The sequence below is a fragment of the Coregonus lavaretus genome (genome assembly GCF_964263955.1).
Source record: "Coregonus lavaretus genome assembly, contig: HAP1_SCAFFOLD_6470, whole genome shotgun sequence".
Classification (NCBI taxonomy): Eukaryota; Metazoa; Chordata; class Actinopteri; order Salmoniformes; family Salmonidae; genus Coregonus; species Coregonus lavaretus.
The window spans coordinates 2,654-16,770 of NW_028162894.1; the positions used below are offsets into that span (position 1 = coordinate 2,654).

Here is a 14,117-nt window from a genome sequence, read left to right on the forward strand (position 1 = left end):
TGGACTATTTTGTGTATGTCCATTACATGAAATCCAAATAAAAATCCATTTAAATTACAGGTTGTAATCTATCCTGATGCCTAGACTCTTTACCCTGCCTTCATGTACATAACTACCTCAGATAGCTCATACCCCTGCACATTGCTCTGGTACTGTTATCCCTGTATATATCTTAATTCCTGTGTATTTTATTCCTCTTGTGTTACTATATTATTTACTCTGCATCGTTGGGAAGGGCTTGTAAACAAGCATTTCACTGTTAAGTCTACACCAGTTGTATTCGGCGCATGTGACAAATACAATTTATTTTGAGTGTGCCTTTTAGAAGTATAAATAATACCCATAGAAAATGCACCTTTACAGGTGCGTTTACACAGGCAGCCCCATTCTGATCTTTCTTTTCACAAAAGATCAGAATTGTGCTGCCTGTGTAAATTCTGCCTATTTTAGACACCCCAAGTAAAAGTTGGACAGCATTTTTGCCATTCCTCAAAAACCATCTAAAATAAAACTGATTCCTGATTTCTTTCAACCCATTTGGCCTCAATCACATAAAATAAAAATACAATTGTGCGTATCTTTCCCATTCATTTTGGATTGAGACCAACATATTAGGGTAGCTCTAATGCAGTGATAAAAGGGAAGCGATAGATTAGAGTACACAATTTGAATTTGGTGATTAATCCCATGTAAAGTGAGATAAACAATGGATTGTTTATTATTGCACTCTGACAGTGAACATCTGCCATGCCATGTCACTTGGTCAAGTCATCCAGCAGGTGGTGCCTCTGCACTGAGTTCAGACCTCCTTCTGCATCACTAGTGAGTTTCCACCGCATTCAAACTCTCTCTCCCTGAAGTGCCATACAACACTGCCTACCAGTCTGTGCTGTTACCTAAGGTATTATCTTATGATAGTACAGTAAGACATAGGCTTATATAACAGAATGTCCTGTTCCATACCCAAAAGGCCATTACATGGCAAAAGGTCATATTTCATATTGTTAGAGCTGTTTTTAGCAGCATGACATAGTTTTAAATCATTTTTTGCGAGTCCTTAGACTTCAAGATTTTAACCCATAGGCCTAAAGCCAGACATACTTTCAAATACTTTTAGATTTACTTTCACTGGTCAATATGATGGGACGTGCTTTATGCTGCTATTCAAAACTTTGAATGTGATTGAAATCTTACATTGTGTATTGGACTCCTGCTGACTGGGCGAGGAGTTGAACGCAGACTGATTATGATTGTGCAAGACCAAGACCATTCAAAACCATTAAGACCAAGATTACAACCAGAAATCTACTCTTACTCAGTCTGCTAAGTGCTCTATTTTCATTCAAGTATTAATCGGACCAAACACATGCTCAAGGTTATTTTTCATGATCTCTATTTAGGCTCCATTCACATGGTCATTCAGTCCTTCACATCCAGCCAATTTAACACCCACTTGCTTTTGACTCACACTCAGTTTATTTTGACTCATAGTTACTTTTTATTTTTTTAAATACTATTTGCACTGACTATATTGTACCAATTTGGATGTATGCTTTAAACAAACAACGTGAACGTTTGCTTGTAGGAGCAATGGCCGGTTACGTCAGGCTATATCCATGAGGGTAATCCCGAAGCCACAGAGCCTGAGAGTAGTGATATATTGTTTTTTTCAGATGTTGTAACAATGTACAAGCGCAACTTGCAGGCTAAGAACAGGGTTTTACCCTTTGGACCCATTTCCCATCAGATAGAGGAGCAATAAGGATAACGTAATCCTGCCACAATATAAAGACCATCATGTTTATTGGCAGTGATCCTATTGCAAACTGAACTGAAGACACAGCTAGCAGGACAGAGCAGATGAAAGGAAAGTGTGACGGATATTTTAAGTGATACAGTGAGCTAGGGGATAGGGAGAGAGAAAGGGTCAGGCTTTTTGGACATAAGAGAACATTTAGAAGTTGACAACTCACATGAGAAGTTCACAATTTCATGTAAACTGTCTATGAGAAAAATGAATAAATGGTGCATAGCTTCACTGCTGTGTGTGCTTTATGAGCATATACAGGACCTTCAGAAGTATTCACACCCCTTAACTTTTTCCACATTTTGTTGTGTTACAAAGTGGGATACAAATTGTAATATTTTTGTCAACGATCTACACAAAATACTCTGTAATGTCAGTGGAAGAGAAATTCTAACATTTGTAAAAACTTTATGAAAAATAAAACACTAATATATCTTGATTAGATAAGTATTCAACCCCCTGAGTCAATACATGTTAGAATCACCTTTGGCAGCGATTACAGCTGTGAGTCTTTCTGGGTAAGTCTCTAAGAGCTTTCCACACCTGGATTGTGCAACATTTGCCCATTTATTATTTTCAAAATGATTCAAGCTCTGTCAAATTGTTTGTTGATAATTGCTAGACAACCATTTTACATTTTAGTCATTTAGCAGACGCTCTTATCCAGAGCGACTTACAGTTAGTGAGTGCATACATTATTATTTTTTATTATTTTTTCATACTGGTCCCCCGTGGGCATCAAACCCACAACCCTGGCGTTGCAAACGCCATGCTCTACCAACTGAGCTACATCCCTGCCGGCCATTCCCTCCCCTACCCTGGACGACGCTGGGCCAATTGTGCACCGCCCCATGGGTCTCCCGGTCGCGGCCGGCTACGACAGAGCCTGGATTCGAACCAGGATCTCTAGTGGCACAGCTAGCACTGCAATGCAGTGCCTTAGACCACTGTGCCACTCGGTGACAATTTTTCAGGTCTTGCCATAGATTTTCAAGCAGATTTAAATCAAATCTATAACTAGGCCACTAAGGAACATTCAATGTAGATTTGGCCTTGTGTTTTAGGTTATTGTCCTGCTGAAAGGTGAATTAATCTCCCAGTGTCTGGTGGAAAGCAGACTGAACCAGGTTTTCATCTAGGATTTTGCCTGTGCTTAACTCCATTCCGTTTCTTTTGTATCCTGAAAAACTCCCCAGTTCTTAATGATTACAAGCATACCCATAACATATGAAAGTATGAAGAGTGGTACTCAGTAATGTGTTGGATTGGATTTGCCCCAAACATAACACTTCGTATTCAGGACAAAAAGTGAATTGCTTTGCTACATTCTTTGCAGTATTACTTTGCCTTGCTGCAAACAGGATGCATGTTTTGGAATATTTTTATTCTGTACAGGCTTCCTTCTTTTCACTCTGTCAATTAGGTTAGTATTGTGGAGTAACTACAATGCTGTTGATCCATCTTCAGTTTTCTCCTATCACAGCCATTCAACTCGATAACTTTTTTAATGTTACAATTGGCCTCATGGTGAAATCTCTGAGCAGTTTCCTTCCTCTCCTGCAACTGAGTTAGGAAGGATGCCTGTATCTTTGGAGTGACTGGGTGTATTGATACACCATCCAAAGTGTAATTAATAACTTCACCATGCTCAAAGGGATATTAAATGTCTGCTTTTTTTTTACCCATCTACCAATAGGTGCCCTTCTTTGTGAGGTATTGGAAAACCTCCCTGGTCTTTGTGGTTGAATCTGTGTTTGAAATTCACTGTTCGACTGAGGGACCTTACAGATAAGTATATGTGTGGGGTACAGAGATGAGGTAGTCATTAAACAATCATGTTAAACACTGTTATTGCACACAATGAGTCCATGCAACTTATTATATTACTTGTTAAGCGCATTTTTACTCCTGAACTTATTTAGGCTTGCCATAACAAAGGGGTTGAATACTTATTGACTCAAGCCATTTAATTGTTTATTAATTTGTAAACATTTCGAAAAACGTTATTCCACTTTGACATTATGGGGTGGACCAGTGACAACAAATCTGAATTGAATCCATTTCAAATTCAGGCTGTAACACAACAAAATGTGGCAAAAGTCAAGGGGTGTGAATACTTTCTGAAGACACAGTAGATGTGAGAGAAATAGCTCTGTCACTATTGAGATGTATAGACTAATAGCCTTGCCAAAAGCATCTGCCATCAACTTTCTAATACCATTCCGAAGGCTTTCTGATTTACATTTTGAGAACCGAAACAGAACAATAAGTATCAGCATTTGACAAAGTGAGATTTAAATAGATTTGTCTTGCGCATTCAAACACAGAGACTGGCAGTTCATGACTGCAATTCGTTTTTGTGGATTGTTTTTTTCTTCCCTGTAGAGCCACTATTTCAGACTGGGGTCTTTGCATGTGTCATAATTGCAGCTAAAATGGGAACAAGTTTGAGCATATTTTAGAAAAGAAGAAAGAAAAATGTACCCATGTTTTGTTTTTGTTTTATTTATGCCTGTGCTGCAATTCTAGGCATTAGTCATAAGCCCAGCTGAATCACAGTAATAACAACAGGTGGTGCCTTCCAAATATATCTGGAAATTAATGCAGAAACTTCCAGGAGATCTACATCAAAATATTTGATGAATTGCGAGAGGATATAAGGGCATGTTTTTTCTGTTCAGATTTGAAGGAATTGATTGATTAAAAGTTATTTCTATGAAAAAATAAAGATTCAATTATAAAAGCCTTCTTTCATTTTCATGGGGACTGTTTGAAATGGATAAATGGTATCATAGTGTGTTGATTACTTTTATAAATTAACAAACAACACAGAAACCGTGTCAAAGGTTACCCTCATTCCCCCTGTCAATCTGCTATCAAACACAACAAGAGGAAGGAAAGTATCAACTTTCCATCCATCCATCCATGAAGAATGTTATTTATTTTCTACAGTCAAACTTGCCTCAGTTGTCAGTCTTTCGTTGCCAATCAAATCTCCTCTTTACATACTGGCCAATGGGGTGACGGCCATGGGGTTGATGATTGGTTGTGCTGGGTTGGAGTTTAAACCTTTGAACTCAGAACAAGAGCAGCGAGATACAGTAGAGACACACGGTCATCTGGAACAGAGCTCCTTCACAACAAAGGAAACTGACAATTTTACTGGATTTGTCTTATTTTGGGGATTTTTTTCCTGTGCCATCCTAGTACTGAAATTATGGACCACTATTCAGACCAGGTAACACGGCCTATATGTTCGTTTCTGTGTTTTAGTATCTCCTGGATAAGTAGTTTAGCAGTTAATGTTATTAGGGCAGCCAACGTTAAATGTACCATCGAACAAAGTTCTGAAGAGGCAATAGATCTACCTGCCAGTGATTGAGTGAGTGTGTAGGTGTGGGTGTTTACTTTTGTGTGGCCTACATAGTCTTACAATCTTCCAATGTCAAATTTGTCAAATCTAGATAAATGAAATTGAATTGAACTCAAGTTTACTGTATTGAATGGCATAGTAAAACTGATTAAAAAGTCAGATAGGAGTGTCATGAGATAATGGCAATAAAAAGCATTACTAGTCCTGGGTATTATTGCTTTTATAGCCTTCCTATAAGGATCGCTGTATGTTATCTCTCATTTGTAAACAGATTAACATGATGTCATTGAGTGGCCTGTTCTGTTTCCAGGGTTGCGATGGGATTGAGCTGCTTGATTTGCTGTTTGATCAGAACGATGGCATCCTCCGTCACGAGGAGATGGGACACCATGGGAACCATTCCTGGCCCATTCACAAGCCAAACGTGAGTGGAGTGAAAGCATTCACTCTTTGATGTTACCCTGCCGTGTTTTTTAATTTTCACCTTGGCGGTGTCTACTACGTGATTCCCATGTCTAGCCTGCCTTTCTCAACCACTCTCTCCATTATGTCTGTACAGTAATTATCACATTTGGTGTGTTATTTGGCAGATGCTGCGTCCAACAAAGCTACAGGGCGAGGACTTCCTGATCGGCCTCCTGAGTGTCAGTGCCTCGGTGTCGGGGTCGCCCCTGTGGTCTCCCTCTCCCAGTGACAGTGGAATCAGTGAGGACCCCCACTCCGATCAGATGGACAGCCCCCAGCGCCCTGAGAGCCCTCCGACAGAGCCCCATTTCCTCCCCCCTCAGCCACACACAAGGGCCGCCCTGGACACCGACTTCTCCATTGATATCAGTAAGACATTTATGGCACACATTAGCACAGAAAGTATACAAATATATAGAGCATGTAATGTTATTTATTATATAGAAGTGACACAGACAAAATTTGCTACGTTACTTCATGTTAGATGTGTGATTAGTATTGTTATGTCAACATTAGAACAGAAGCTCCTCCTTTGAAAGCAACACGTTTTTCGTTTGTATTCATTGGGCTAATCCTGGCTTTGTCTCAGTATCAACACAAACACAGACAAATGATGGCCTTACGTTTGGTCACATCCCGTCTCTCTGTGTGGTTACAGATGGCTGGGACTCAGGCTTCTACCCAGGAAGGACTGGGGGGACAAAGTGTTCCTCTGATGTACACAAAACCCAGCTGACCTGTAACTTTCCCCTCACTGTCAAGGACCTACTGCTCTCTGGCACATCTGAGCCGGTGAGTGATGATGAAGGGTATGTGTGTGTGTGCGTGCGTGCTAGCGTACAAGTATGTATGTGTGCGTGCTTGGGCTTGTTTGTATGTGGGTGAGTGTGTTGAAGTGGAGAGGAACAGGTAAAAGGGATGAATTCATTCTAAAATATTCAGCGGAGCACATGAAGAAACAGGTTAACTTAAAAGAGACAGTCGCAGCAGGGCATGGGTTCAGGACGGTAATGTAATTGGTGTGAGGAAAGCATGAAATGAGAGGGATGGGCTGTGCTGCCTGCCTTGCCTCTCTGCACTCCTTCCACTCACTCTGAAAAACCCATTGCTGCTCAGGCCACTGGTTGTAATGCTTCACATATTACGTACTGTATTAACATTCCTGTCTCACTTCCAGCCCACACAGCAGTCCCAGCAGTCCTTCCGAGAGTTGATTCTCAATGAGGATGAGAAGAAACTGCTGGCCAAGGAGGGGATGACTCTGCCTAGCCAACTACCCCTCACCAAGGTAAAACTTTTTTGCAGACTTTTGCAGCTTCACAGAACAACTTATGGCTCTTGAGGATATCAAAAGCGCGTAAATACACTAAATATTTACTTCCTTTGTCTGTTTCCATTAGTATGAGGAGAGGATTCTGAAGAAAATTCGCAGAAAGATCCGGAACAAGCAGTCGGCCCAAGAGAGCAGGAAGAAGAAAAAGGAATATATTGATGGTCTCGAGAGCAGGTACTGACAATAGGCACTAAATAAATGGAAAAGGTAGGGACTCACAGGCCTAAAGTCAAAGTAGAAGTGTCCAACTCTGACTACAACTGACAAAAATTTATAAAGCACTTCTACAAACTAACAAGATATTTGGAACACGTCACAGGCAATGTTCCCTATAAGCTGCGCTCGTGTGCAGGCCACGCAGAAAAATATCAGCCCGCGCAGAGAAGCAGGAGATTGAACTTCACTCAACTTTCTAGAATTTTCCCTGTTAGTTAACACTATCAGCGTTTCCCTTTACTGTGGGAATTGTGATTGAATCAATGCAATATTAGCCACTACCAATGCAACATACCGAAACAAAACGAAGTATGCAAGACTTAGTATGCAAAACTAAATATGCAAGAGTTGTTGTAGCCAGAACGCATCGGAGTAGGATTCTACCCAGACCTGTGCGGCATAACCAATCAGAGCTGCAGTAGGCCTATATGCAAATAGACCGTTGCCATATATGGATCTGTGCCATTCACTTTGAACTGGACTGTGTTTACACCATGAGCGGTCGTGAGTAGATAAGCTTGTTTTGAGATCAAAGCGAGAGCTGCATGTAGCCACCTGTGCACGTGTTCATATCCTTTGCCAGTTAGTGAGTTATTAGCCCAGTTGTAGATCATTTGTAGTCAGCAATGGGGGAGTGATTGCTTCCTACAAGAGCACAAAACGTGTACATTTCTAGATGTCTTTGAAAAGCAAGTCATGAAAATAGCTTTTTTTTGTCTCAAAGGGGCATTGTTGTATTTTGAGATAGGCTTGAATAAGCTAAGTAGCCAATAAACAGAGGGTAGCATAATTAGTTTGATTCTCTGTAATAATGGTATGGGACTAATAATGCATTTTATTTTGTAAAGTGGTTTCTTGCATTAAACAACACAACAACATTTTCAGTCACCTCCTTGTCTGAAGGACAAGTAGATAAACAGGTTAATGTCAGGCCCTGCATGATTTTTTCAAAAGTCTCATGGAATGTAGGCCTACAATGAACACCACACATTGGCTGCTACTGTAGGCTGAGTGATAGAACAGTTATTTCCATGTTAAAATGTTATGGGATGCATTCTCTCCATTGTTTTTGATGGTAGGTCACTCTGTTAGGCCTACATTATGATCAAATAACCACAGTAGCCTACTTGGCCACTGTTAAAACTGTAACTCAAAGCGGGTACAGCCTCATTGTTCACAGTAAACAAACGTTGGAAGTTGCACCGAATTTTCACAACTTTCAAGTTTGCCCTCAGCAGACCTGAAATTTGCTCAGTGCTGAAAAAAATTAGAGGTAACATTGGTCACAACGTGCTGAGCACAGAAAGTTTAAGAAACAGTGTGTGAGTGTTGTGGTGCAGAGAAACTGCATAGGGCCCATTGTGTAATTCAGTGTCCTTGAGTGTCACAGTACGATTTGATTATACCAAAGTGTTTCTCAGCATGCTGGTGAGTGATACTGTAGCAGGCTGGTGTTTTTCTTGGACTGATCGAGCAGCAGCAGCTTGTCAGTCTCATCTAGGAAATTCCCTTGTTGTTCCTCTTTCAGGATGACTGCCTGCAACACACACAACCAGGAGCTGCAGAGGAAGGTGTTCCAGCTGGAGAAATGCAACACGTGAGGGACCTCCACACTAATCTGCTCTCCCTGCTCTGTTTCTGCCTCTGTACACCCGGTGGCAACATTTGCTAATTGAGCCTCTGTGTCTCCCAGGTCTCTGATGGAGCAGCTGCGTAGGCTGCAGACTCTGGTAATGAACGGCTCCAAAAAGGCCGCCCAGACTGGGACCTGTGTCCTGGTAAGCAGAAGTGTCACTTTTAGAAACAGTTTTACTAGAACAGCTCATACACCATATGAGATTAGAGAGAAACAGACAGGTGGAGAGGTGGAAAGATGCAACCACCTCACTCTTTCCCATTTATCCAGGGGATACAGTTACTATTAGAAGTTATAACATTAGAATTATCGACAGCGAGAATGAATGGTGCTAGTCAAGGAACAATTGAGGGCTGGACAAATATACCTGACTCTGTTACGAACAATCTCAGCTAAAGCCCCACACATACAAACCAATATATATACAGCTCTGGAAGAAATTAAGAGACCACTGCAAAATTATCAGTTTCTCTGGTTTTACTATTTATAGGTATGTGTTTGGGTAAAAATAACATTTTTGTTTTATTCTATAAACTACTGACAACATTTCTTCCAAATAAAAATATTGTCATTTAGAGCATTTATTTGCAGAAAATGACAACTGGTCAAAATAACAAAAAAGATGCAGTGTTGTCAGACCTCGAATAATGCAAAGAAAATAAGTTCATGTTCATTTTTAAACAACACAATTCTAATGTTTTAACTTAGGAAGAGTTCAGAAATCAATATTTGGTGGAATAACACTGATTTTCAATCACAGCTTTCATGCGTCTTGGCATGCTCTCCACCAGTCTTTCACATTGATGTTGGGTGACTTTATGCCACTCCTGGCGCAAAAATTCAAGCAGCTCGGCTTTGTTTGATGGCTTGTGACCATACATCTTCCTCTTGATCACATTCCAGAAGTTTTCAATGGGGTTCAGGTCTGGAGATTGGGCTGGCCATGACAGGGTCTTGATCTGGTGGTCCTCCATCAACACCTTGATTGACCTGGCTGTGTGGCATGGTGCATTGTCCTGCTGTAAAAAACAATCCTCAGAGTTGGGGAACAATGTCAGAGCAAAAGGAAGCAAGTTTTCTTCCAGGACAACCTTGTACATGGCTTGATTCATGCGTCCTTCACAAAGACAAATCTGCCTGATTCCAGCCTTACTGAAGCACCCCCAGATCATCACCGATCCTCCACCAAATTTCACAGTGGGTGCGAGACACTGTGGCTTGTAGGCCTCTCCAGGTCTCCGTCTAACCATTAGACGACCAGGTGTTGGGCAAAGCTGAAAATTAGACTAATCAGAGAAGATGACCTTACTCCAGTCCTCTACGGTCCAATCCTTATGGTCTTTTGCAAACCTCAGCCTGGCTCTTCTTTGCTTCTCATTGATGAAGGGCTTTTTTCTAGCTTTGCACGACTTCAGCCCTGCCCCTAGGAGCCTGTTTCGAACTGTCCTCGCCGTGCACTTCACCCCAGCTGCCGTTTGCCATTCTTTTTGTAGGTCACTTGATGTCATCCTACGGTTGTTGAGTGACATTCGAATGAGTTGGCGGTCATCCCGGTCAGTAGAGAGTCGTTTTCGCCCTCTGCCGGTCTGTAGCTTTGTTGTCCCCAATGTCTGCTGCTTGAACTTGTTCTTATGAACCGCCGTAATTGACATTTTAAGGATGGAAGCAACCTGACACTCACTGTATCCCTCTGCCAGTATAGCCAGAATGGAACCCTTCTTTTCCTCACTCAAAACTTTCCTTTTCAACTCCTTTGGCATGGTCAATAGTTATTTTTTGATTAATATTACTTTTGAGGTACTATTAGCACTGTTTTTGCCATCCAGCTGGTCCTATTGCAAGAGGATAGTGATGACCACAGCAGTGGTTTTTATACTTTTCCTCGTTAAATAAGATTTGATTCAGGTGATCACCTAATCAGTACCTAATTCAGTAGAATGAGGTGTGCCTGTGTTGGAATTCAACAGACACTGGAATGGAATGGCTGTCATACATGTAGAGATGCTGATTTAAGAAACATTTGCAGTGGTCTCTTAATTTTTTCCAGAGCTGTGTGTGTGTGTATGTATATGTGTGTATATATATATATATATATATATATATATATATATATATATATATATATATATATATATATATATATATATATATATATATATATATATATATATATATATATATATATATATATATAGACTATTGTTACTTTCTTTGCTTTCAGGCCCACAGGGAAGGGGTGGTATGGGAGGAGTATAAGGGGAGACAGGGGATGGATGGGTGGGAGGGGAACTGATAAGGCAGGGTGGTGGGATACATGGTGTCCGGATGGGGAGGGAGGATGTGGGCGGGTGGATGGGGACTGAGGGGGGGAATGGGTTGGGGTTACCTTTGTATGCATTTATTTGATTGTTTTGTACTTGTAACCCCCCCCCCCCCCCCCCGCCAGACATATAGACTGAAATATAGACACAGAGAGATACACTCCAGAGAGACGCACCATTGATTCACCTGTCTATAATATAATTGGACAGATCAACTAAAACCACATCAGTGCCAGTGGAAATTAGACTTTGTAAATCCAAATATGAATATGAATGAAGTTGTATCTCTTCTAATGCCTTGTACTTTAGGAAAATGCAGAAATGTAAATAATATGGATTGTGTGTTCACACCTGGTGACTTTGATGCACTGTACTGGGATTAGCTGAACAGCTTTGAACAACAGTTACTGAAGAGTGTGTCTTCAACTCTGGAGCTCAACTGAGGATTGGAAGCTCCCCCAAACTGCTAAACCTTGTTGACTGTGGCAAAGTACAAATGATGAGATTTTCACCTTTCCCCAGGTGCTGCTCCTGTCCTTCTCCCTCATCCTCTTCCCTAACCTGAAACCCTTCTCCGAGCCCAAGGTCAGCCAAGGAGGGGACTTCAGCCCAGTGAGGGGTGAGTCAGCCTCCCGCACCGCCCGGACAAATCTACCTCCTGCTTCACATCACAGCTTAAGAGCTGATTAGACTAGAGCTCCTCTCACTCATAGTGCCAGACGCTGCTACGGCTCCGCTGCTAAAACAACTCACCTAAAGAGCACGACAGCCCACCAGGACCCCACATTTCAGATCAAAGACAGCTGCCAACCTTCAGCACAGAGAACATGTATTATTAAGCCCTATTCTCATCAGCTTGTCTGACTAACAATCTCCTTTCAACAGTTGTACACTCTTAGAAAAAGAGGTGCTGGCCTCCTGAGTGGCGCAGTGGTCTAAGGCACTGCATCGCAGTGCTTGAGGCGTCACTACAGCCCCGGGTTCGATCCCAGGCTGTGTCACAGCCGGCTGTGACCGGGAGACCAATGAGGCGGCGTACAATTGGCCCAGCGTCGTCCGGGTTAGGGGAGGGTTTGGCCAGCTGGGATTTCCTTGTCCCATCACGCTCTAGCGACTCCTTGTGGCGGGCCGGGCACCTGCAAGCTGACTGCGGTCGCCAGCTGTACGGTGTTTCCTCCGACACATTGGTGTGGCTGGTTTCCGGGTGAAGCAAGCAGTGTGTCAAGAAGCAGACCTTCGCCTCTCCTGAGTCCGTACGGGAGTTGCAGCGATGGGACAAGACTGTAACTACCAATTGATATCATGAAATTGGGGAGAAAAAGGGGTAAAAAGTACAAAATAAAAATAAATAAAGGTGCAATCTAGAACCTTAAGGGGTTCTTTGGCTGTCCCCATAGGAGAACCCTTTTTGGTTGCAGGTAGAATCCTTTTTGCTTCCATGTAGAACCCTCTGTAGAAAGTTTTTTCTAAGAGTATAGGAACTGTTGGATACAATATGAAAGGGACTTCAACGATATCTAATGGCCTCATCATGTTTTAAGATTGTGAATTACTTAAATGTAATTACTCATCTTAACTGAGCTCAGCTCTGTGAGTGGTTAATTGTACAACCAAGAGCCAAGGTACAAGTTTTTTTAAAGGCGGCTTACAGTCTAACAACTTAAAGTTGGACTGGGGATGTATGTGTGACATTAGTTCACCATTTAATGACTGGATCGATATGTGTTGAGCTGTTTACTCACCTGTAACCTCTGTCCCTCTCGCTCCTGCAGTGCAGTCACGGTCCCTGCACAACCTCCAGTCCTCCAGAGTGCTGCATGTCATTGACCAGCCGTACCACACTGCAGACGACGAGCCCAAGTCTTCGCACCACCATTTCACAGGAGACCAGGGGGTAAATGAGATGACCTCTCTGCTGGGTAAGCTGGGCACCAGTCACGGCAGCCAGGGGCTGTCCAATTTCGACCCCATGTCTCACAACAATAGCCTGGATGAGGAAGCCCATTTCCACGGGGACCCCATTACCGGCCATATAGCTACAGTGACCTTGAATCCACACCGCAGAGCCACAATACGCCCACATGCTGATGATATGTGATTGGATTGAGTATTCCCTGCAGGATTCCTCTGCTCTGCTCCCATCTCCACACAATTCATATGGTGAAACATAGAGTAGCACATACCTAAGGCTCTTGTTAACACTGCGAGTTAGGGTAATAAGAAATACATTATTCCTGCTTTTGCCTCTTATATTTTAGGTATATGCTTTTTTCTTGTTTGTTATACTGTTTTAAGAATGTTTTCTGACTTGATCTGGATTTCTGTAAAATTGCTTTTTAAGATGAATTGAGCATCTCTTGCCCCTCCACGACTGTTTTAACATTGACAGTGTAGATTTGTGTATTTTGAGACAGTCAGTAATTATTGTTTTTCATAACTGTGATGGTGTGTACAACTTTGAGCTTTACAAATAATTTTAAGGATAATTTTGCATGTATACTACGAAACAATAACTTTATTGACAATCTTGCTACACATTAATAAAACCGTCTCAAATAAACTTTAGCATGTTTAAGTGCTGTCTGCATGTCTGAGTAGTTTCATTAAATTCAGTAGGTCATTCCTTTAACCTCTAAAAGGGGGGGGGGGGGTTGTTTAAGATGGTCATACCATGGATCATTTAGCTATTTGATTTAGGTATAATTTGATCAAATATAGAATTTGGCCTTTACTACTTTAGCCAATAAAAACGCATTGAATAACACATTCATAAATGGCAAAAAAAGACAGTCAAAAAATAAATCATAAGGTTTTGAAGTGTCTGTCCTATATCTAGGAGATATAAGAAAGCTCAGGATTTGTTTTAGTTTTTTGGGATACATATTGTTGGCACAAAACTGCCTCCATACCTCCATTAGTTTCTATGGGTTACCTTCAGACGAGTCCCATGACACTTGTGGGGGTCG

At 41.6% G+C, this 14,117-nt stretch overlaps 1 protein-coding gene across 1 annotated transcript; it reads left to right on the plus strand.

Annotated features, from left to right (window-relative positions):
* Window positions 1-4,902: 4,902 nt before the first annotated feature.
* On the plus strand, window positions 4,903-13,726 carry LOC311118728 (cyclic AMP-responsive element-binding protein 3-like protein 3-B). Its single transcript, XM_084193510.1, has 10 exons — window positions 4,903-5,045; window positions 5,491-5,604; window positions 5,771-6,014; window positions 6,304-6,437; window positions 6,823-6,933; window positions 7,046-7,152; window positions 8,723-8,791; window positions 8,888-8,972; window positions 11,674-11,770; window positions 12,924-13,726. Exons 1-10 carry the CDS (start codon window positions 5,025-5,027, stop codon window positions 13,247-13,249), a joined length of 1,308 nt encoding a protein of 435 aa, XP_084049636.1. The 5' UTR covers window positions 4,903-5,024; the 3' UTR covers window positions 13,250-13,726.
* Window positions 13,727-14,117: the final 391 nt, after the last annotated feature.

Bases quoted from the DNA above. Each gene is read 5' to 3' on its own strand.
- LOC311118728 (XM_084193510.1), top strand. From the start codon at position 5,025: ATGGACCACTATTCAGACCAG. The intron at 6,438-6,822 runs GTGAGTGATGAT...TCTCACTTCCAG, and splicing joins TCTCTGGCACATCTGAGCCG to CCCACACAGCAGTCCCAGCA. The intron at 11,771-12,923 runs GTGAGTCAGCCT...TCGCTCCTGCAG, and splicing joins GGACTTCAGCCCAGTGAGGG to TGCAGTCACGGTCCCTGCAC.